The sequence below is a fragment of the Phocoena sinus genome, chromosome 6 (assembly GCF_008692025.1).
Source record: "Phocoena sinus isolate mPhoSin1 chromosome 6, mPhoSin1.pri, whole genome shotgun sequence".
NCBI classification, from domain to species: domain Eukaryota; kingdom Metazoa; phylum Chordata; class Mammalia; order Artiodactyla; family Phocoenidae; genus Phocoena; species Phocoena sinus.
The window spans coordinates 4,033,391-4,057,249 of NC_045768.1; the positions used below are offsets into that span (position 1 = coordinate 4,033,391).

The 23,859-nt window shown below is 52.6% G+C and overlaps 1 protein-coding gene across 1 annotated transcript in view; it reads left to right on the forward strand.

Moving 5' to 3' along the window:
* Positions 1-20,767, forward strand: part of DDX31 (DEAD-box helicase 31) — a 74,343-nt gene extending 53,576 nt beyond the window's left edge. The window contains 3 exon segments of the mRNA XM_032635072.1: positions 3,075-3,243; positions 19,903-20,036; positions 20,039-20,767. Of these exon segments, the coding sequence (XP_032490963.1) occupies positions 3,075-3,243; positions 19,903-20,036; positions 20,039-20,451 (716 nt within the window). The 3' untranslated portion in view covers positions 20,452-20,767.
* The last annotated feature ends 3,092 nt before the right edge of the window (positions 20,768-23,859 follow it).

The following is a 23,859-nucleotide window of genomic DNA, read 5'->3' on the forward strand; positions in this document are numbered from 1 at the left end:
TCGTGGTCAGTTTCCAGAAGCAGTTACCCCTTACTCCCCTCGTGTCTCGCATCTTGTAGCTAGAGCTTCAGGTGGTAAAAATTGTGGTAACCTAAGTTTGAACTCCAGGGTCCTGAACGAAAATTTCAGAAAGCGGAGTCCTTTACCTGCACAGCGCCACTTCCCCTGCGGTTCGAGCCGCTCTTCCCTGAAGAGCAAGGGCTGCACGTGTAGGGGTTGTGCCTGGCTCTGAAGGGATGCTTCTCGAGGTCAAGAAAATGCAAACTACTGAAATCATCCCCCTCCCCTCAGTGTGATCGGAGGGAGGTTGGCTCCTTGGCCGAATGCTTTGTCTTTAGGAGAATTAGAGGGGCAAGCAAGCAGCCTCCTTCCGCCCTGTCTTTGGGTGGTCGTCACTGTTGATGTGCTGGCTAGGAACATGCAACGCGCCTTCTCTGTACAGACGCGTGCTCTTCTCGGGCAGGGGTGGGGTCGGTAGGGGCGAGGATGAGCTGCAGCTTCCAGGCTGCAGTTCTGCTCCTTTCTGCCTCCTTGCCCCAAAGCCTCACCTGCACGATGCCGCTGTTCCTGATCAGATGTCCGAGAGTACGTTTGGTTTTATTGCTCAAAAGGACAAAATGTCCTTGGAAGGTATTTTGAAATCGATTTCCCTTAATTCTGTCATCCTCCGGCTCTGAAATGGGACTTGGTGGCGTGCCACTGCCTGCTCCGATGGGCTAGAGCACCATCCGTCTTCCCAGATAAATGTCTCCTTTCAGGACTTCTCGCCTTCCCGCTCGCCTCGGGCCCACAGCCCTCTTCCTTCCACACGTTCCTGGGTGCTGCCAGCAGGGCCACTTCCTGCCCCTTGGAAGGTCCTACAGACAGCTGCGCTCCATCTGAGGTTCCTGCTTCTCTGAATTAGCCAAACCCGGGAGTGTGTGCACGTATGCGAGGACGACCAACTGTCGCTGTCCCCAGCGAGACAGGAGCCTTGAGGACGAGGAGGCTTAGCGCAAACAGGCAGTGAGAGGTGCTACCTGACCAGCTGTCGAGGGAGAGAACCCTTCTGCCATTTCTGGGCAAACTCACTACCCCCGTAAAGCTGTTCGTTGAGCACCTAGCTCTCCCAGGACAGAGGCTCTCCAGCCTCAGCTCTCAGGATTGGTGCAGAGCAGAGGAATCCCCTCTGATCTGCCAGTCTGCTCAAGCCCAAGAGTGAGGTGCGTGAGGAGGCCTGGGCCAGTATCGGGGTAGATGAGGCTTCAGAGGTGCAGACTCTTTGCTTTGGCGTGGCGTGGTTCCAGTCTGCTCTTTCTGTCTAGAGTAAACGTTGGGGGTTGGGAAAGAGAGGGAGGCGGAGAAGAGGCTGGCGTCTCCAGGGTCATGACAGTTGTAGAGCTTTCGCCTCTGAGGACTTGAATATGTGTCAGAACTCTCCAAACAGCACGGGCCATTTGAAATGTTAAAGATTTTCCTTGAAAAACCTCGTCCCCAGTTATTAAAAAGGGGAGTAAGCACAGATTTAAGCGAGGGGTACAGTGGGGTTGCCTTGGTTATTATTTCTCATCGATTGGGAAAAGGAGTTCACTTTGCTCGGTAAATAGAGCTTTGATGGGTTCCCAGGATCCTTCCAGGAGCTGATCTGCTAAAATGACACTTTTTATTACTGTTCATAAACGCCAGTCTCCAGGTGCTGCTGGGATATTACGCTTAAGCTGTGGGCAAACTTGCCAGTCCAGTGGCTCAACAAGCGAGGGCGAGAGAGGCTGGTGTTTAGTGCCTGCTTCCATCAGAAGCAGTGCAGGGCGGGGCTCCGAGGGAAGTAAAGTCAGTGGGGGTGGGGAACAGTCCCAAGAGTCCCCCCCCCCCCCCCCAGCCCCGTCCTGTTGGAGTGAGAACAGGGCAGACACTGGACCGTCACTGTTATCGGGAGACATTTAAGGGAAACAAGGTATAGGAAAATGATTCCTCAAAGGAATGCCCAGGGACTTCCCTGGCGGTCCAGTGGTTGAGACTCTGCGCTTCCAGTGCAGGCGTGCGGGTTCGATCCCTGCTCGTGAACTAAGATCCCGCATGGCGCGGCCCAAAAGTTAATTAAATAAATAAATATAAAAATAAATTTTAAAAAAAAGGAGTGCCCAGTTAAGGGGTAGCCAGAGTGCCACCCTCCTGGGAACTGCCTCTGACCAGTGCCAGGTTGAGAACAGGGGCCTCTTTCTTAACTTTAAAATAGGACTGAAACTTTCACGATAGACTGTCTGATGAACAGCTCTAAACCGCTGGCAATCCTCAACAGATGAACTGGTTTGTGGGCTACTTTAGAAATTCAGTAATTTTCTTTCTCTTTACAATTCTGTTTTTGTTTCCTTTTTTTACACATTCTTTGAAAGGGTAAGAAACCCCGTATCGATCGATTCTGGATGCATTAGCACGAATTCGGTTCTAAAATCCCATGAGTATGTGGAGAACTGGTGTCAGTGATTCCTCCAGACGGGCAGCTAGAGGTGGCACTCCGGGCGGAGACAGCGTTTACAGTAACGATAATGTATAGTAATAATAAACATAAGGGCAATCGTAATAAAGCCTTGGGAGCCTTTTAAATTTTGTGACATTTGCATGTATTAACTATTTGAAAAAATAATAATTCAATTAGGGGAAAATTTTCCCAATATAAAGGTCTGATGATTTCATTTTTCATAAGAAAATGGTATACATTGATCCTGTCCTAGTTTCTTCACTCATTCTCTCATTCATTCATTTATACAACAGAAACCTGCTGTGTGCCAGGTACTGTGCTAGACCCCAAGACTATAGTGAAGAGGAAAATAGGACCCTCCCCTCTAGGTTTATTACAAGCTACACAGTAAAATGTGACATTTTATTGGGTTTACTCATTGTGGCTGGTAGACTTACTTATTTTTAGAAATGAAGAAAAACACACAGGTATAGCTTTAGGTTGTTGACGTTTGTTGTGCTATCCTGGTTGTGTGTGCATCGTGGCCCGGCAGGGTGAGCTGCGCAGGGCGGCCTTTAGGCCGGGGCAGCAGCTGAGACCCGTCCTGACCGCCTCCCGCCCTCTCACTGTCTTTCAGCCCTGCAGTCCTTCATCCGGGCCTACGCGACCTACCCCCGGGAGCTGAAGCACATCTTCCACATCCGATCACTCCACCTCGGGCATGTGGCTAAGAGCTTTGGGCTAAGAGATGCCCCTAAAAATCTCAGTGCCTTGGCCACAAAGAAGAAGAAAGCAAACCTGAAAAGGTAAGGTAGGCTGAATTTGTCCTCTCTTCAGATTGGCAGCCATGAGATGGTGTGGGGGGCCGCTGTGTGCCAACTTGGCATTTTTGTGGTAAATTATCGCCAGTATCTGCCCTTCTCTCAGTATGATGAGTGCTTGGAACAGCTGGAAAAATACCTAATCTGAATACTTTTAAGGCACTTGCAGAAATTCGATGATGGGTCCTGACCCAACTCCTGCTGGGTCCAGAGTAGTGGGGATTATTGGAACAGCAAGACTGCCCACGGATAGAGTAACTCTGGGGCTTTTCACACTCGGAGCTCCAGGTGTGCTCTGGTCCACCCTGGAAAGCTTCGGGGACTTGAAGGAAGACGGTGGTGTGTTCCGTGAGACTCTGCTGCGGCCTCAGGGCTCCTGCAGGCTGGCTGGGCATGGGGGCCGGGCCTGGGGCTCCCAGCGCCGTGTGCCGCTCTGCTTGGTGCTGGCACGCACCTCCAGCACTGAGCACGTGTAGGGCAAGTGCAGTGGACTCTTCTCCCTCCGCCCCCGCTCCCCCCTCCAAAAAAAAAGAACACGTTAGGAACGGTCCAGAGTCGGAGTGAGAAGTGTTGCCCTGCAGGTTGGGCACTGGGCTCCGAGTCCATCTTCATGATTTCAAGAGGTCCTGAGATGATTTCTCTCCACGAAATGCAGTTGTAAAAGGTGTTCTTTCTCTCCTCAAAGACAGGGTATTCATGGGAATTTCCCGGCAGTCCACTGGTTAGGACTCCGCCCTTTCACTGCCATGGCCCTGGGTTCAGTCCCTGGTCAGGGAACTAAGATCCCGCAAACCACATGGTGGTGCCGCCAAAAAAAACACAACACACGGTGTTCTTTTAGTACCAGCCCCAGCCCTTTGCGGGAACTAGAGTTTCTTAGGTACCAGGAGCTGCTTTAATGGGGGATTTGGGGCAGATCATTGTTTTTTTGTTTTGTTTTGTTTTTCCGGTACGCGGGCCTCTCACTGTTGTGGCCTCTCCCGTTGCGGAGCACGGGCTCCGGACGCGCAGGCTCAGCGGCCGTGGCTCACGGGCCCAGCCGCTCCGCGGCATGTGGGATCTTCCCGGACCCGGGCACGAACCCGTGTCCCCTGCATCGGCAGGCGGACTCTCAACCACTGCGCCACCAGGGAAGCCCCAGATCATTGTTTTTGCTTACTAATTACAAATGCCAGTATATCCTTGCCCTGCCACTGAGCACCTGTGGGCAGTACCGCGCTCTCCTACATGTCCCAGCACAGTGTCTGTCTTGCATGTTCACCAAGAGCCGGTCACGTCGTCAGCCTCATCAGGGCCCAGGTTCTCTGGTTGAAATGACAGAGGGAGAAGCCCGCCCAGTGCAGGGCGATGGCTGTTGGAGTTAGGGGCCTTGGCCTTCGGTTCCAGCTCCAGCCTGACGTGAGCTTGTGAGCTTTGGACCGTTGTTTTTGCTTAATTTCTCAGAGCCTCATTTTCTTCAGCTACAAAAGGGAAAAGGAAATCCACGTTTTTAGCCACTTCACAAGAATCAGAATTAGGTGATACATGTGACTGTGCCTTTTGAACCATGAAGGGCCATCCGGATGAAACACCTTAGGACAGAGAGCTGGAGACCCGGTGAGTTAAGATTCCAGAACATCCAATTGGATCTGTCCAGGGACTTGGCACTTAGAAGGCTCTTTATAATGGATAAAAGGTTGCCTAATTCTAATTCCCATTTTGGAATTTTTTTTTTTTTCTTTTTCTTGCGGTACGCGGGCCTCTCACTGCTGTGGCCTCCCGTTGTGGAGCACAAGCTCCGGACACGCAGGCTCAGCGGCCATGGCTCACGGGCCTAGCTGCTCCGTGGCGTGTGGGATCCTCCCGGACCGGGGCACGAACCCGTGTCCCCTGCATCGGCAGGCGGACTCTCAACCGCTGTGCCACCAGGGAAGCCCCCATTTTGGAGTTTTGAAGATGCTTGGCCTTTTTTCTTACAGTAATCCCCCTCATATAGGACAACACTTCAGTAATTCTGTGAGGCAGGCATTTCCCCGCACGCTCTTCTCCGATGCCCGGACAAGACTGAGACACGTCTGGCTCTGGTTTCTTCCAGGACGTTTTGAGGTGCAGGGCGTTGCCTGCTGCCACACTCTACCTGTCCTGGGCAGGGCTGCGGCCAGAGACGCCTGGCTCGAGCCAGGTCCTCCTGAGGGAGAAGGTGCCTCGGCTCCACTCCAGATTTGGGACTGCCGTGCACCAGAGTTAGTTTGGGGTAGCTGACATCTGTACATAGTAACTGGTTTTAAGTATGTGGCAAAACTATGAGGCCCACAGTCAGGTCTGGAATGACCTCCTAGTGGTCTGGAAGCCTGGCCATCCTGTCCCACCGTCTCTAAAACGCCGACACGTGAAGGAGGTGGGAACCCATCTGCCACGTGATCACTGGTAAGAAACACGTATTTTGTTTATTCCTCTTCCTGCAAGTAAACGTGACCCCAGTATTTTATTGTCAGCAGCTGACCTACCTTTGCAAGCGTTAACAGCAGCTCTTCAGACTGGGTGTGCCCAGCCCTCACCCAGGGAAGGCAGAGCGGGAGGCTCAAGGCGCTGGGAGTAGCGGGGGACTCGGAGCCAGCATTGTCCTTACCTTGCGAAGCCGCCAGGGAGAGAGCAAGCCGCCGCCTCCCGCTTCAGCCGACCTGCGCTGGCAGATGGGCACCAGGGCTACGATACCCCCGTGAGCAGGGGATTTAGCAGGGCTTTATTTAGGGAAGAATGGGCTGATTAGCCGATAAAGAGCATGTAAGATGGTATGGGGCAGCCTTTGATGTCTGGCTGGCGCGGCGGGGAGCCGGGCGGTGAGTGACAGCAGTGTGTCACACGATTACCCCGCCCGTGACAGTGCCGCGCTCTGTTCTTGCCATGTCACCACTCTGTTACAGTGACTTTTTCCGTTGTCATGCCCCTCTTTTGAAGGCATTTCTCCCCACACTCCTTACACCCTCCCGCCCCACCCCTGCCTTGTTAATGCAGACGGGCACTCAAGGATACAGTACGTACCTTTTTTACTGGGGGAGATCCTGTCACTCCCGGAGGAAGAATGGCTTTGCAGCTAATCTGCACATGGACCGCATCACTGTGGTCGGGGAAGCGGCAGAGAAACTTGACAGATTCTCTGCACCTCAGTCAGGGCTCGAGCCAGTGCCAGTCGCTGCTTTTTACGGAACAGGAAAGAAAAGTCCATTAAACCCCACACAAGTGTGGAGAGTTACGCTGTGGCCACAATGATTGCCGTGAGCCGAGGCGTCTCTTCTGAAATCCATCTGTCAAGGAAGAGAAGGGGTTCCTTGGGTTTTGTGTGGGTGGGTAAAATGCTAGCACTAATTTCTCCGAATTATCCTGCATATTCCATCTATGGTGTTCACTGCTAGGATAGTTACGTTATGTGCAGACCTCTGATACCTGCAAACCAAATTGATGAGACCGTAAGCAAAATCCTGTCTCGCCTGCCATCCCCAAGCAAGGAGTTCACCCGGGTGTTAGCGGATGAGGCCGGGGCGGGTTAGGCTTGGAGACTACTGGGCATTTCTGTGCAGTGACAGAGGGAACTTTTATCTCGTCTGTATGCCTTTATTCCTTCACTGGACCACCTTTCAGAAAAAGGAAAAAAGGAGTTAATGTCCCTAAATAAGGTCTTAATCAGCAGGTCTCTCTCTGTCTCCTTTTTGAGTCCTCAGTTCTGAAGGGGAACAGCAAGTGTCTTCCCCCTGCGCACAGAAGCACAGAGTCACAAGCACTCTTCTGACGCTGACACACAAGCCTGTCAGAACAGCCCGCCACCCCAGATACCTCCATATCCACGTGCACAGGGAGTCGGTGCTGTCGGTAGAATTTTGAATGGCCCCTTAGCAACATCCATCACGAACACAGCATTTTCCTCCCGTGAAATGCAGTTCTTATTTTGAAGCTAGGTAGATTCAGCAGTCCCTGAGAAGGAAGCAAAGGTGGCATACCTTCCAAAGTTTCCATCTTCCCAGGAGTCGCTGAGACCCGGCGCTGTCTGCTCTGGGAGGGCAGAGCTGTGTTGTTTGCCAGGGTGTCTGTCTGTCTGTCTAGGCAGTCACACATGTGAGTAGAACCTGTCCAGGACCAGTGAGCAGACAACTTCCTCATCCGTTTGACACTCTGGTCAGTGGTTCAAGGATATAGAAAGTAATGAGCCTTAAAGTCTTAGTGCTATGGTGGCAATGTGAAAGGGCGAGTCTGTTGGGTTTAAACCACCCTATCTCATTTGGATTATGTGCTATAATTGTAAGTTCACTTTCCCCCAAACTGTTTAGTTTGCAGCTACCTAAGGCTGGTCTCACCACTGACTTCTACCATCTGGGTCTTTCTGAAGTTCTTCTTAGTGCGTAGATTTCTTTGTATAAATTTTCTCAAACCAGCCCAGCTAAGTGTTACCTGGTAGTTCTCATTTGATCAAAAAGTAGGGCTGTCTGATCCCTTAGTACTTACTGGATCTGGGTGTGCTTGGTCAGGGCTCAGCAGGCTGGGATCCGTAGCGGAAGGGGACGGAGCTGGTCCCCTGGGGCCGGGCCTCACATCCTAGCCACCATACCCAGCAGGACAGAGCATGTCCTTCACCTCTGTTACTTCCAAAGTTCTGCATTTAGCGTACTTGTTAAAATAAGGAAACATCCTCAGGGAGGTCATTCTTGCCAGACTTTTCTCATCTGTGAAATGCTTTATCATCGAAGTTCAAATCAGAGATTTTGTAGGCCTCCGTTTGAGGGTCATTTTTCACCTTTTTTTTTTTTAATTTATGTTTCTCTTTTTTCATTGAAGTATAGTTAATTTACAATGTTGTGTTAGTTTCAGGTGTGCAGCAAAGTGACTCAGTTATACATATATATTTATATATTTTTCAGATTCTTTTCCATTATAGGTTGTTAAAAGATACTGAGTATAGGTCCCCGTGCTCTACAGTAGGACCTTGTTGTTTACCTGTTGTACAGTAGTGTATATATGTTAATCCCAAACTCTTATCTCCCACCCACACCCCCATCCCCTTTGGTAACCATAAGTTTGTTTTCTATGTCTCTGAGTCTATTTCTGTTTTGTAATAAGCTCATTTGTATCATTTTTTTAGATTCCACCTATAAGTAATAAGTGGTGTTATGTGATATTAGTCTTTGTCGGACTTACTTAGTATGATCACCTCTGGATCCATCCATGTTACTGCAAATGACATTGTTTCATTTTTTACGGCTGGGTAGGATTCCACTGTATACATATATACCGCGTCTTCTTTATCCGTTCCTCTGTCGATGGACACTTAGGTTGCTTCCATGTCTTGGCTATTGCGAGCAGTGCTGCTGTGAACATAGGGGTGCCTGTATGTTTCCAAATTATAGTTTTCTCCCATTTTTCATCTTTGAAGGCCTTTGCTCTGTTCCTCTCTGTGATTGGCACTCTCACTTTTTCAGTAATTGTTAAATAACTTGGGAGAGTTACTGTGTGGAATAGACTCTAGTTGGAGCAGTTCATACCCCCATCAGCCATCTCCCTGCCCCTCCACTTGTTTCTTAAATGCTGACTGTGGGAGTGCCATGCAGTAATTAACAGGAGCCTGGGTTTTACCCACACCGGCATCTGGGTTGGGTCACTTACCGTTTCCGTTCCTCAGTCCCCTCGCCTCTCAGATAGTGGCACGGAGCCTCACGGTGTTGTCTGGGGATCAACCAGGTGACGAGTACAAAGCATCGACACAGTGTCTGGGACATGAACACGGGAGCACTTGCGGAGGTGGTGACCAAGACAGGAGCGCTGGTTCTTCCCGCCGGCCTTCACCACACTTAGAAGCGTCCCTGGAACAGAGAGCGTGAACCTGTCATTAACTGTCAACCTTTCAGCACCTCGAAGTTTTCTTATGAGGAACCACCTTGAAAACGCAGGGCTGGTCCCCTCCAAGACGGGCACGGAGACGCTGCAGCCGCGTCTCCCTGCAAAGCAATGTTCTCATCATTGGGGCATCTTGCCTGCCAATTTTTATGTGGCCTTTACAGCCTCCCTAATATCACTTAATTAGCTGAAGGCAAACCTGGAGTCTTGCCCACCGTGAAAATTCTCTCCGTTTCCTTGAGCCAGTCATCGTTCTGTAGGAAGACGAGAGTGGCCAGACGTGAGGTCAGAGGCTGGACAAAGCCCCGTTTGGAAACATGGGGGTTCCCCTCCGCACCCGATCGTGGAGCAGCTCATCCCTGCCCTGATCCCTCTGGCCTCCTGGTCTCCCCCTTCAGCCTCCCCGCCCCGTCCCCATGGATCCCCTCAACTTCATTGTAGAACGGTCCACTGCTGGGTCTCCTGCGGCCCTTCCGGTCCCGCTGACCGGTGCTCCCCTTGCCCGTCGTGTCCCCACTTCTTCCAGCCTTTCGGTGATGTCTCCTTAATCTAATAATTAGGACACACCCCCTCTTCCCTCTCCCCACGGCCTCAGCTGGCACCCCTCCTTTCTCGTTCTCTCCCGGGGCCTTTGCCCGGCATGCTGCGGGCCTGGGCCTCTCCTCACCCCTCTTCGTCTTTGGGCCTCCGTCCCTTCTTCGAGGAAGTCTCCTCTGGCACACCTGCCTGGGTGGACACCGCACGCCCCCACTCCACCCCACCCCCCACCGCCATCACAGTAGCCCTACACCTGTCTGTGATGTTTGTCTGTGTGGTTCCTGTCTCTCCCCTCCGTGTAGCCCAGGGTAGAAACCCTGTCTGGTTTTCCTCATCGCATCCCCAGCACCTACCTGGCACGCGATAGGTGCTCAGGAAGTAGTTTTGAATAGATGAACGGAACCTGAAACTCTTCTGTAATTCTGAGACGAAGAGCATAAAGGGAAAGAGAAAAGAGGAGTTGTTCTGACAGGAACCAGGTAAATGCCTCTTAATTGTCTAGTTAGCCCAGCAAACAGCAAATCCTGCCTTTCAGAGCGCCCCGTCCACTCCGTAGTCTGTCCTGAGAGAACAAGCATGGGGTCACTTTCCTCTTGGCATGAAACAGTCCCCGAGAAGGACTGAGCCTCGGGCCCTGTTTCCCCGACGTCACAGCGGAGGAACCCACAGAACGTGGAGAGGAGTGGGTTCGGGATCGGGGTCTCCACCAGCCTGGGTAGGGCCAGGGCAGATGCCCACAGAGGGTCAGTTCACTCGACCTCAGCCTGAAGACCAGAGGGAAACAGCTAGGACCACCGGCAGTGACTGTGAGGACAGGTGTGCGTGTCCCGTGGGGCGGGGGAGCAGAATCTCCTCTCACAGGCTGCTAGGGAGCCGTATGAAAACACAGGAGGGCCCGTGCTTTAAAGGTGAGTTCGGGTTAAGGGAGAGAATTTTCACTTAGAGCCTGGGTGAGCTGTATGGACTGTAGCCGAGACCATATTCTACCGGCCTCTGTGTCAAGGGTGATGAGGTGGGTGACTTCGAAGCCCATGCTGGCTTGCCTCTCTGGGACATCTATACCGACAAGAAGTGTCCAGACTGGGACAAGGGGCAGGACGAGTGCTGTGGACGGTGGCTGGGTCTGTCTGGGTGAAGAACACCGGCACAGAGGGGTCACTTGGGGGTGATGTGATTATTGAGTTCCCCCCGTTGCATTCACACACAACCCTGGGTTGAGCTGCATGGGCAGGGCTCCTCGGAGGACCGGCCCTCCGCCCTCAGCACCCCCGGCGCAGCTCCAGGTTGCTCCCTGCCCGCCGCCAGGCGCCAGCCCAGCACACGCGGCTCTTTACATCTGGTCCTTGCTTCTACCACTGTTTGTTCTGCCTGACACCGTGCAATTAGCAGCCTCCTCATGAAACACCCCCGCCACCGGTCCGTGCCCACCCCCGGCTAATGAGGCAATCAGGGGGATTTCACAGTGGCCCTGCGCTACCTCCACACCTGGGTCACCTGCAGACAGCGGGAGCCACGGGTCGTGTGCTTTCAGGCAGGCAGGCAGGCAGGCAGGGCTGACAACAAAGAACAGGAACCCAGCCAGCCTCTCCCAGGAGGATGCTGGAGACGGCACATTCCCGTTGGAGCCTTCCCGGCCCTGGAGTCTGAAGATGTGCCCGGCCCAGCACACGTTGGCAGATGCCAGACCCACGAGGCCTCGCGCAGCAGGAGACCTGACTCTGCAACGCCTTGTCCTTGCTCCAGGCTCTTCTAGTTCAGACTGTTCGAGAAATCAGGAAGGAAGGAGCACGACGGTCCCCCAGCTCTCCGCTTGCTACACGCAGCTTAGTTCAGGCCGACGACTCCCCTCCTCTCACCTGTCTCCACGTTCCTTGGGCTCCTTCACATCCCCAGCCCCTCCACATACTCCTTGCTCTTATGCCACAGAGCCTTTCCGTCTGGTTAGGACCCATAGGGAATGACCTCAGGTCTTTTCCAGATGTTCTCTCCATTCTGGCCCTGACGTTCCAGCAGCAGGCTGACACGTGGAGTGACGTCTTAACCAATAAGTAGTCCAGAAGAGGGGTGTGGTTTGAGAGCGCCGACATCCCGGAGTGACGGCATCTGGCTGTCTGCCAGCGTGTCTCTTGAGGGAGTACGTGTGCCCCTGGCCGTGCTGAATCCACACGCGTTGTCTCGTTGAGCCTCACCAGGTCCCTTCGACCACGGCCGAGTTCCCAGTAACTGGTGAGAAAGTGGACATGCCCGGTCATGTGGCACTGAGTCTGAGAGACCGGAGCCCACATTCCTGGCACTCGTCTCCTTCCTTGCATGCACCCGTTTGGAAGCTTCTGGTTTCTATGATTAGTATTAGGCTAAGTAACAAGTAGATGAGTTCTGTTAAGGGTGTTTTTTGCCCGTGAACAGATAATTCTTTGTGTGATGGGAGAAATGGACTTAAAGCAGAAGACATTTTGGTGCATATCTGGAAGGATTTGATTTGAAGCCATCAGAATGGCAAACCCTGGAGTGGGTGGGAGCAGCTTTCTGCTCATGGGGCAGACCTCTGAGAACAGACAGCTGCGGGCAAGATGTGGATCCGGCTTCTTCTCTAGTTTCCTTCTGAGTCTAGAGGCAGAGGGTGCAGTGGGAGAGACCCGGGCTTGGAGTCAGGCGCTCAGCAGCAGCTTCGCGTTGCCGTGGGGCCTGTCAGGTCGTGTGGGGCGTGGGGAGGGATGATGGACACGCGGCACCGGCCGGGGCTTAGAGTCGTCGTCCAGTAAATGCTGATTCCTCTACCCCTGCCCGCTCCTCTCTGAGTCTGTGGATAAAAAGTGAAAGCTTCACGGGAATTCCCTGGCGGTCCGGCGGTTAGGACTTGGCGCTGTCACTGCCGAGGCTCCAGGTTCAATCCCTGATCGGGGAACTAAGATCCCACAAGACTCGCGGTGTGGCCAAAAAGAAAAAGAAAAAAAGTGGAAGTTTTATAGACTCTTCCCCGAACGCTCCCCGCCCACCGGAACCTTTTGCCATCGGTCACATTACTCCTTGGTTGTAAGACCTCCACTTCAGGGCTCCCAGCAGCGAGGTAGGGGGGACTCGCCACCTCCAGGGTGGAGTTAGTTAGAGCTAACTGGTTAGAGCTCCTGAAATGAGCCCAAATTGACCACTTTCACTTTCCGCCCTTTGGTCTCGGGGATCCAAATGCTGAATGTGCGTGATTTACAAAGCTAACGATACAAGGTGTTACTGATCAAAGCAGTCCCGGGTCCACGTGGCAAGGCATCCGGTATCTGATGACAGCTGCTCATCTCCTCTGCCTTTCCTCTTTCCGGATTGTTAATGATAATTATAGTCAGCGTTTTCCCGGTGCCTTCAGGACAGGCGCTCTGATGCGGGCTTTGATTCATTAGTTCGTTTAATCCTTCTGAGAGTAAGCAGCCTGGCACTGAGAGAAGTAGTACCTCGGCCAAGCTCAGAAAATAGGTCCCACAGCCTCTGCAGGACGGTGCCGGGGTCCTCCCCTCCGAGGGCCAGCTCCGCCCCGGCGCCTCCAGCCGCCCCACGTCCCAGCCCGTCGTCTGGGCGGCTTTTCTCTCCGCCCAGGTTCTTGTCAGAATCTGGCTCGTCCAACTGTCCAAACATGCAGTAGAGCCTGGCCGGCCCAGAGAGGAGGGCAGTCACGTCTGTCACTGCAGCCAGTGGTGACAGCAGAGACCACGGCTGCCACCCACGTGGGGCTCAGCCGCGGCTGGGCTCCGGTCCGAGCCGTGGGTTTCCTCCTCCGGTCCTCCCGTGTCCTCACGTGCTGTCCCTCTCCCGGGGCGGGGCCGGGACTCGCACCCTGGCCTCCTGGCTGGACGCTGTGCGGCTTCTCCCACCCTCGGCTTCGGGTCAGCCTGTGGCTCAGGCAGCTGAGCCCCTGCCTGTGTGCACACGTGACGAGCCAACCACCCGCCTTCTCTGACGCAAGAGCGTGGGCCCCCAGTTCAGGGTCACCTTTTAGCTGAGCCCATCCTTCTGGCCCGTTGGGGTGCTCTGCCGTCCAGCGTGCTGGCTGTCCCTGCAGGCTTCGTCTCATCTGCAGAGTCATCGATAATGGTGTCAAGCAGGGCAAGCCCAGAGGGTTTGGAGCTGGGACTCTGCCCAGGCTTATCAGTCTCAGTGTTTGCAGGGAACAGTCGTGCCAGTTACAGAAACACTGAATTGTTGCCACGCGCACCCTGTATTTCTCCATCTTAACGTTTTCACAGAGAGTTAGATTTTATAAAGCACCCTTCGTTTTACCTTCACGCTACCCCTTGCATCCATGTGGGGGCCCTTTCTGACGTGTGAGGAATCTCGGCTTAGGGGAAGCTACTGACTCTGCAGGGTCGTCAGCTAGGTGAGGGCCGGGCTGGGATTCCAACCAGCGCCGTCAGGGTCCTGCTGCCGCACCTCTTCCCCAACACCGCCACCTGCTGTGTGACGTCCAGGCCTGGCTCCTGACAGAACTTCCATGAAGGTCTCTGGCCCTTGGACGGGTAATCCCAAAGCTCCATGCACTTCTGGGATTCTGACTCAGGGCGTCGCTTTCAGACCTCGGCCATCTCTAAGCCTTGTCTCTGTCCCCCTTCCCGTGGTGGGCGCCTTTCCGGGCAGCAGGTTGGTCATGGCATCTACGTACTGATCGCCTGTGACCTGCACGGCCTGGCATCCGCCTGCCACCAGCTCTTCACTGGGTCTGGTTGTTAGGTGTGAGGCAGAGGCCCACTTTTTCTCCGTCTCTGCGTCCGCAGAGCCACTCAGGAATTTTCTGGAATGATATCCACTGCCTCAGCAGGGCTCCCCTGGAGTGGAGTGTCTTCTGGGGCCCTGGGAGTTTTACAAGCGCTAGAGTCGGTATGGTTCTAAGAAATCGCAAAGAAGGCATCCCTAAAATGGGCAGCCCATCAGCCTGCATCTCTGCCGAAACAGAATCCAGAGGTTAAGGAGCCCTGATGCACTTCCTTTTCCTTCGATGGCCGTAAAAGGTCTGATAGCTTGTTTCCCTTCAGTAGGCTAAATGATCGTCCCGCACTGGTGGGTTTTGCACCTGGACTGCTTTGTTGCCTCAGGGGGACTGCTTGTCACCTTCTCCCTGGAGTTGTTGGTCACTCTCACTGTCATCTGAGAGCCCCCTAAACCCCCTCAGATTCTGTGCCTTTGCTTCATCCGTAAGGGCGAGGCAGGAGGGTAGAAACTTGGAGTCGGCCTCAAGCCTCGGAAGCCTTCACTGTCTCCTTCCACGATCGCTCAGAACCCAGGCTTTTCTTCCAGTCTGGGGGCTTGCTTCTGCTGCAGGGTCCTTGGGGCCTCGGTGTGGCCCTGGGTCATCTGCTTACAAGCAGAATTTTTCAGATTAGAGAAAGAAATATGCTTTACTGGTCTTCTGTCTTGTCTGTTTTAATTATACCACAAGTGAAAAATCCCTCACAAAAACGAACTGAAAGCCAGAGGCAAAGAGGTTTTTGATAAGTAAAAATTGAAGTACTTTGATATCGCAGCCCAGGGTAAAATCGTGCCACCTGATTTGTTTCCCCCTAAAATGAGTATGCTGCTCTCCCTGATTACAAAAATAATAGTGTGTTTAGTGTAAAAGCTTGGGGAATAGAGAAAAGCTTCAAAATCATCCAATGAAAGCCCACAATGCAAGTTAATCTTAATTCACATTTTTTGTGCCTTACACTTTCTCTGCGGGTGTACATGTAGGATCTTTTTATATCTATAATGAGGTTGAGCAAATCATGATTTTCTTAAACTGCTTTTTCCACTTGTCATCCAGCTGCTACTCTTACGATGCACTTTATCAGGGGTTCCAAAAGTCTTCGAGATCTGCTGTAATGTGAACGTTGCTTCTGTACTGGAAATATTTCGTGAGGAACTTACTCCTTGTGGTAAAAACGTACAGCACAGTGGTTCAGTGTGTGCGTCGCGGAGTCGGAAAGTCCTGGGCCCCGATCCCACCTCCTCCCTGGACGTGCTGTTTGACCTCCCTGCACCTCGGTTGCTATGCCTGTGGTGCCTCTTTCACACGATTGTTGAAGTAATCGAGTTAGATGCCTCTCAAGTGCTTACAAGAGCACCTGACGTAAGTAGGTGTCATGCACGTGCTAATAATGCAGTCATTATTAAAGTCCCAGAGCCGGTGTCAGTGGCTATGATTTGACATGCTTTATGTTGAACTCCGTTAACCCCTGTCATTGTTATTTGCTTATATGTTCATGTGTGTGGTGGACCCCGCTAACGTGGGCCACCACTGTCGCCATCACCATCATCATCTACTCGTTAAATACGGCCTGCAGGAAGTGTTCTAAAAGTCGGAAGGAAGGTACTCGAGGTACTTTTCAAGACCTTGGGGAAGAGATTGCTTGTTCAGTGACTGTCTCGGATAACCGGATAACTCTTGGGAAGAAATAGTTAAATTCGCCACATGCTACCATAAGCCAGAACAAAATCTAGATGGAATTAAAGCAATAGCAGAGGCTAAACGAAGATATCCTTGAATATTTTAAAAAGGCTACGGTGAGGAAGACTTTTCTGAGCATGGTCCTAAAGCCATAAAACAGAAAAGAAAATATTGAGAGACTTGACAGTACATAAAAATGCATAGTTTACCTACTGATAAAATGAAAAATTCTGTCCTGCAAGAGAATGCCATTAGCAAAAGCCTGTGTTAGAATGGCTTTTTACCTATAGGACGATCGTCTATGAATTTATTGATAAAGTTGGGAGAAGGTCCTGAGATCTCTCTCCTCCAGTGGCCATCCTAGCAGGCGTATTGATTTACTGATTAGGCTGTGATTTCACCTCATTGGCAGTGAAAGTGGCATCTGCCTATCCTGCTGGGTAATCCAGCCTGGTAACCAAGGGGGGGGTTATCCAGCCTTCACTACAAGGGAGTTCCCTGTGGTTAGATAAACTGATCTGTTGCTTGGTAACTACAGGATTACTCCGGTGGATGCACAGGACGCCCATTTGAGAGGGGTTTGGGCGTTTGGAGGGCAGGGAGGGCGAGAACGTTGGCAAGTTTCTGGGAGAACTGCAGCTTGGCAGGAGAAGCCCATCGTGGGCTTGGGTTTAGAACGTTTCATCTTCCCATCTGTACTTTGCCTTTTCGGCACTGGGCCTCGGAACAGAGGAAAAGCAGGCGGCGAGCTGGCCGAGGGAAGGGTGGGGCCCGTTGGGGTGGCAGCTGACAGCAGGGGAAACGCCTGCAGGGTTGACCCCAAGGTTCTTCCTCCCGAGGAAGAGGTCTGGGTCTGGAAGGCAGGAACCCCTGTTTGCTGTCTGGACCACCACTCAGAGTTTGAGGTCGGGTCCCAAGTTGGAAGTCCACTGACTAGAATAAAATCGTAGAGTAGCTATAGGAAATGTTGAGGTCGTAACGTCAAGGCAAGCAGGACCGTCTCCAAGCCCCGCTTTCTAACAGCATCCTTTGGCTCCGTCGGTGTGGACTCAAGGCCCCTTGACAAATATTCCTGGTCAGTGGCATGACACACACACCAGAGGTGACCTGCCACAGCCCCAGGGCTGGCTGAGCTCGCCTGGGAAGGGACAGCTCTCACGTGGCTCAGAAGCAGACGAGAGCGGTGTGGGGGTGTGTACACCCGTGTGTCGCACGCCTCGGGGGGTCCTCGGTGCTGGGTCTGGAGGCCCAGCGGTCTGAGCCCAGGTGCGCTGCCCAGCGCCGTCGGCTGGAAGCGGGGCGCATCCCCAGTCTGCCCGCGCTGCCGGCAGTCCGCGGTCGGTCCCCCAGTTGAGGCTCTGGTTACCCACCTTGCGTTAGCAGCGGCAGGAGCCGTCGTTGAAGAGCTAGGGCTTGGGCTGGGGCGGCTGTCTTGACTGAAATCTTACACATTTTGAAACTCAGGTTGTTACGTGTAAAATTATACACGATGTGAGCACCTGCCTTCAAACGAGGGGGGAGAGAAGGCGTTCCTTCCCGTCAGAGCCCGCTCACTCTGGCTGTCGTGTCACCCGGCTGAAAATAAACCGCAGGCACGGGAGCTGACAGCCTTCCGTTTGGAACGTGTTTAGCGCGTTCCGCTGCAGGCCCGTCTCTTGCCGCTTCCCAGCCGCGCGTGAGGCCCAACGTGTGGATGGACCTCCCCCGGACGCCAGGGCGCACAGTCCACACGGGCAGGGTCTGGGGGGGTTAGAACCGCTGCTGTGCACAGAAGGGTGACGCGGTCACCAGAGCCCCAGCCCCACCGTCAGGCCCCAGGGTCAGTCCTGGCTCCTGTGTGGCCTGGGGCGGGGGACAGGGAGGCGGAGGTTCGCTTGGCATCTCTGGGCTTCAGCTGCTCCGTTTTTAACGCTGATTGTCTGCAACCCACATGCCAGCCACCAGCCAGCACTCCGCATGTCTTACTCTCTTTAATTTTGACGCATCCTATGAACTTCGTTCCAAGTATCATCCCCATTTTTCAGATGAAGAAGCCCGCGTCACCCGTTCACCACGTCATGCAGCTAATGAGCGGCAGAGCCGGGTTCCAGCCCAGGCACCTCCTTCACCCTTCAGCTCTCCCCTCACTCCTCCCTCTGTCATCTGGCCTCTGCCCGCATCGTCCCACTGAAACGTTCACGTGAGACCACGAAGGCCTCCTCCACGTCAGATCGTGGTCATTTGTCACCCTCGACCCCGCTGGCCCTTCCTGTCCTGCCCAGTTGTTCCATCCGGGACCGGCTGCCTGGTGGGAGGAGCTCAGGCTTTGAGTCCATCGGCCCTGTGTTTGCATCTGGGCTTCTGCTCCTAGGAGCTGGATGGTCTTGGGGAGGTTACTTACCCTCCTCCAGTCTTGGTTTCCTTGTCTGTAAAATGAGATGGTAGCCATACCTGCCTCTCGGAGCGAAGATCAGATGTGGTAACGTAGAGCCCAGAGAGTCCTTCCCTGTGTATTTCTCATCCTTTCACCAAGTCCCGTCCCTGCCCTTGCACGTACTCTTGTTACCACAGTTGCCTAGCCCTTAAATACGGGGTCCTGTTATCCCCTTGCCTCAAACCTTTTTCCCAACACAGGTTGACTTTGCGTTTCTCCCCGTTTGTCATGGTAGAAACTGTTGTATGACTGACACGGATTTAGCCCCACCGTTGCGTGCACCCTGCCTTCTGCAGCGGGAGTGTAAAGAGATATGGTTGCTTTAACCTAGTTACAACGGTGTCCCTTTCTTAATCAGTTTACTAGCACGGTATTAGTCCTGTTGTTAATTCCTGGGCTTTAAAGGAGTTCTGTTATGTTTATTTTTAGTCTGGTTTATCTTCTGATTTTTACAGCAAAGGGAAATGCTGTAAACATAAGTAGCAGAGGGTAACTTCTGGCTTTTGTAAGAACCCAAGACGCTGCCACGTCAGTGTTGAAGGGGTTGCAGGCAGAGCAAGACGGAGTCTCTGGTAGCGACTCTGTTGCTTTGGTTAGGATCCTGTCTTAAGAAACATTATTTTACTCTTCAGTTTTCATAATCATTTTTTCTGTGTACGACTAAACTCCTACAAGTTTCCCCCTCTGCTTTTCTAATCAAATTAACGATGAGGTTGCTGTCTTTTGAAAATGGTTAGCGGGATTCACCATCTGACATTGATTTTCAGTCTGGGGCGTTTTCCCTGCGGGTTGGGGCAGGCGAGGACCTCCCTCCCTCCCATTCCTGGGGCCACTGCGGTCCATTCCCGGTGCGGACACTGACCGGTCTGCCTAAGCACACCTGGGCTTGGGGTTTGGGGGGTCAGAAATAATTTACAAGAGTCTCTTCGGTGGGTGAAGAGGTGTCTGTGGCGGACACCCCAGCCCTCACTGTTTGGTCGCCGGAGCCCGGTCCCCAGGAGGAGGCCAGTTGCTTTGAACTGCACGGGGAAGTGGGAGCCGAGGGGGGCGTTCCCAGGAGCTGCTAGCGGGCGCTGACTGCTGAGTTTCAAGGCGGGTTTTCCCCCTTCTTTTGGCAAACCGCTGTATCATACACCTCATTTGCCATCAGAGTGTGAGTGTGTTTTCGCTCTTTTTTTTCCCCATGAAAACAACACAGAGCAAAGCCTCACTTTTTAAAATGCCATGATATTTTGCCGCCGTTATGAGAATCTGTCAGCGCCGTATCTAATCTTCTGGTGCATAGAATATCAAAACAAGCGCCATTGAAGGGATTGTACTTCTGTTAATACAGAAATGTCAGTTCTGCAGTCTTGGAACCAGCTGCCATCAGCCTCTTTCCAAATGGAAAAGAAAAAAGTAATAAAGTTTCCTTTCCCCTCTTCAGGCCTGACCTGCACAGGAAGACCCAGAGTAAACAGCGCCTTGCTGAAATCTTGCGTTCGGAATACTCCAGCGGGATGGAGACCAGCGTCACCAAGGTCAGAGAGCAAAACAAACGCGCAGGGCCCGGCAGCCAGCCTCGCAGCGCCGTCCGAAACCAGCGCCCAGCCTTGGCCGTGGGAACAAACTAAAGCTGAAAGCCTTGCGGAGGGACAGCGAGACTTCCCAGAAAGTAGTTTTAAGCTCTGCCCCCACGGGACTGGGCCTCGGTGGATCCCGGAGGGGGGGGTCCCGTTCTCCTCAGAGGAGCCTTGTGAGGATGAAGGGTGCCGCCCCCCTGCAGACCCGGTGCTGTGCCGAGACACGCTGCAGCCTGAGGGGTCAGGGGGGCGGGGGTCAGCACGGGATGGGTTGGCCCCTAACCTACCTTGTAGGTCTCTCTCGGATTTATTCCATCAGTGCCCGTAGACCACGTGGTGCCACCACGACTTCATGTAAGAGACTCACATCCTTCTCTGCAGCCGGGAAGGGATTTGATCCCGCCTTGCGATGACATTCTGAAGAAGTTTCACAGTTTACTTCAAGCTGCCCTCTCGACGCATATATTGGCCTGAATTTTGTAAAATGGGATTTTAAAAGCTGGATTGAATCGCTAAAAGAAGAGGAAAAAACCTGTTTATCAGATCATCTCCTTGATGTACAGATGCTTCATTAAAAAGGACCAAAGGAGCATTTGGCGCGGGTCCCCAGCGCCTCCGCGGGTCACGTTTCCCGTGCGCAGGGGCTCTAAGCACCTCGTCGCATTCACATGCAATGCTCTCTCCTTCTTGTCCAGGGAAATTGTACTTTCTCAAGACTGATTGATTTGCTGTTGCCTTTTTATTATTTGCCTTTGAAGTCAAAGGGCACCAGTGTCCTGAGCTTTTTCTCCCATTGAATCCCCTCTTGTCTTCCAGAAAGGTCCTGGGGTCTGTATTGTGGCCCAGGCCACAGCTGCCCCTCCCCCATTGTGTTTCCTGGGAGGTTTGAAAGAGGACCCCCGGGGCATATCGATTTCCCAATAAATGTAAGATTCGGACACGGGTAACTCCAGAGGGGTCCGAAGGAGAAGGGGGAAAGCCTCGGCACCTCTCTGTGCACTGGGCAGTGTCCTCTCCACTTCTCCTCCTGTCCTCAGCCCACCCCCGCACCCTGAAGTTACTGGCATGGGTGTCGAGACCCCACTTCTGTAGCCCCTCCAGATCACATGACCTCAAGGGCCAAGGGAGGACCATGAGAGTTACAAGGTGGGCTGTCTGTGCAGATCTTGGGGAGCGGGTCGGCGTCCCTGCATCCATCCCTCGGGCGTTAAGGTGAGCTTCGGCTGGCACCACACCAGAAGGGACTCGTCGTAAGGGTGACTGTGAGCCTAGTAAGCCCCGGTCCCCTGCGGGAGGGAAAATGTGACCTCGCAGACCTGGCTGTCACATAGGAATTAAAAGGAACGGTTGGTGAAATCTGTAACAATGATAATAAGTCAACCTGCAGCACAGGTCCTCCTGACTTTGGGCAAATCTGCCACCTTTCTTTTATTTCCGTGTGTAATGGTCCACGTGACTTGGATGAGAAAAGGAGGGATCAAACTTTATAAACAAAACCCAGCTGTGTGAGAAACAGGATTAATGCCAGTGATCTGGGATGATCAAAGAGGAGCCCTACTCTTTAATTTTTTTTCCCCCCTATAGTATTCATTCCATTAAAGCGTGAGTCTGCACTCCTGGGGCGGGGGCCGGCGGGGTGGGCGGGGAGAAGTGCCAGAACTGTGCAAAGCATGTAAGTGTAATTCTGAGATGGAAACTCACTCTTACTTTGCTGACACTTAGGTGAGCGTTTCTTGCCATAGGTGCTATGTGGGCCTGTTTCTAAGTAGAATCAGTGTATTACCCCCAGTTAATAAAGAAACATGGATTTAGCAGATTTAGGGTTAATATTATCTAAATTTAAATAACCTTAAAATAAATCTCTTTCTTAGTATGGCTCGCGACAGATTATACATCTCAGGCGTCAGTGAGGCAAAGCTCTTAGCCTAATTCCACTGAACCTGTTCTCATTTTGCGTGCATTTCCAATCGTGCCTATTTTTCTAATTTCCCAAACTTACCTCTTTCTCTGTGTCATAAGCCTGATCCCCATATTTAAAAGTCAGAGAATCTGGACATTTCATGGAATGTTGCAGCCTAAAGCTTTTTTCCCTCACGGGCTTGTAAAATGCTTTGTTTTCGAATCCTAGACATCTTCCTGTTTGCAACCCTTAGCGCTGGGCATCTTCAGAGGGGGCCCCCCATTCTCACGCACTGAAGGGCAAAGAGCCCTTGGTGAGTGATTAAGGCAGCGCTGATGCAATGCAAACGGCATTTTCCACTCAGAGAAGCAGAGACAACCGAACCTCAGCAAAGGACATTTTGACAAAGCCCGGTGGATTCCTTTGATTTTTTTTTTCCCCCCTGTGGTGAGGGGAGGAGAGATTTAGGGAAGAAAGGGGAGTAAATGAGAGCCCCTTAAGGCAGCTGGATCCAAACGGCTAGCGCCCTTGGTGTTCAGCCCTTGAGCCCCTCAACGTGAAGTCAGCGGAAGCCGTTAAAATCCAACCATCGCTTCCAGGAGACAGAAACGTAAAGCTTTCTTTCCACTGGAGAAGTTGCCCTGCTTGCGAAGGGCGCTCCACTGGCCTCGTTAAATGCCCGCATGACCGTGTCGCCTTATCTCTTAATCTGCTCCACAGAGAAGAAGTTTGGAGCAAAGCCTTTCAGTGTGCTGGCGGCTGGGCACCCCTAAAATCAGCTCGACTTCTCGAAAATGCCCAGAAGCCTTGCAGCGAGGCTGGTTGGGGACTCGCAACTTCTCCACTTTGTTGCCCCTGCCCCCGCGGAGTCTACGTTTATAAGTTGGGGGGAGGTGTCAGTGCAGGAGTAGAGACACCCCCTCTCAGTGCCTCTCCTATTGTCTTGCCTGCTGGGGGTCTCACGCAATTCATTCTTCCTTTTTTTCCCCCCTTATTTTAAATGAGAGTTCACCCAGCCCCAGGGTTGGGAACCGGGAAACCAATTTAGCCTTCTAAATGGATGAAAGCCGAAGCCCACCTCACTGCAGAGGCTGTAAAGTTATTATCACAGATGGGAAGTGCAGGACAATTTAAAATATTGTAATTATAAACTTGTAGGGAAGTCTTGTTCTTCATTAATGTAAGATATGAAATCACCTCGGCGGTACAAGGACAATTACATAGTTGGGAATGTGTCTGTGATTTACACGGCCGCTGTGTAAATGTAAGGGTGGTTGCTCCAGTATATGTCCCTCACTTACACAAAATGAAAAGCACACCAGTGCAAGTTGTCCTTTGATAGATTTTTAATATGATTTTAAAGAGTTTTGTTTGGTCTCATTCTTATTCAATGAGATTAATTTAAAGCACTTATCCCCTGGGTTTAAGTCAATCCGTGTAGGATTTGGGCAGGGTTTGTTGCATGGGGGGTTTTGTTTGCAGGAGGCTGTGAGAGACTCCTTTCCCACTTCATTAACCCTGAGTTGGGGACGGTCCCCCGTCACCCCCCACCCCAGCCAGAGCTGGGGATTTACCAACCCCCATTCACATGCTAAAGAACTTGAAAGCCAAGGCGCTCCTTGACTTAATTAGCTGCTGTGCATTTTGCAAAATTAGAATAATACCCTCACCATCCCCGGAAAGAAAAGCGGTGTGAGGGTGTTGGGCGGTGGGGAGGAAACAGTAGCAGGGTCCGGCGGTGGGGGCGGGGGGGGTGGGGGACGGGACGGGACGGTCAACGTTTAAGCAGAACCCCACCCCTCCTGGCCAGGCCGTCCTCTCTGAGAGCAATCCTGCCGCAAAACTGGGGAGAGCTCGGCGTGCCGGCCCCTAACTTCCCAGCCCTGGGCGGATCCTGGGAGTCTGAGCTGCAGGTGGTGTG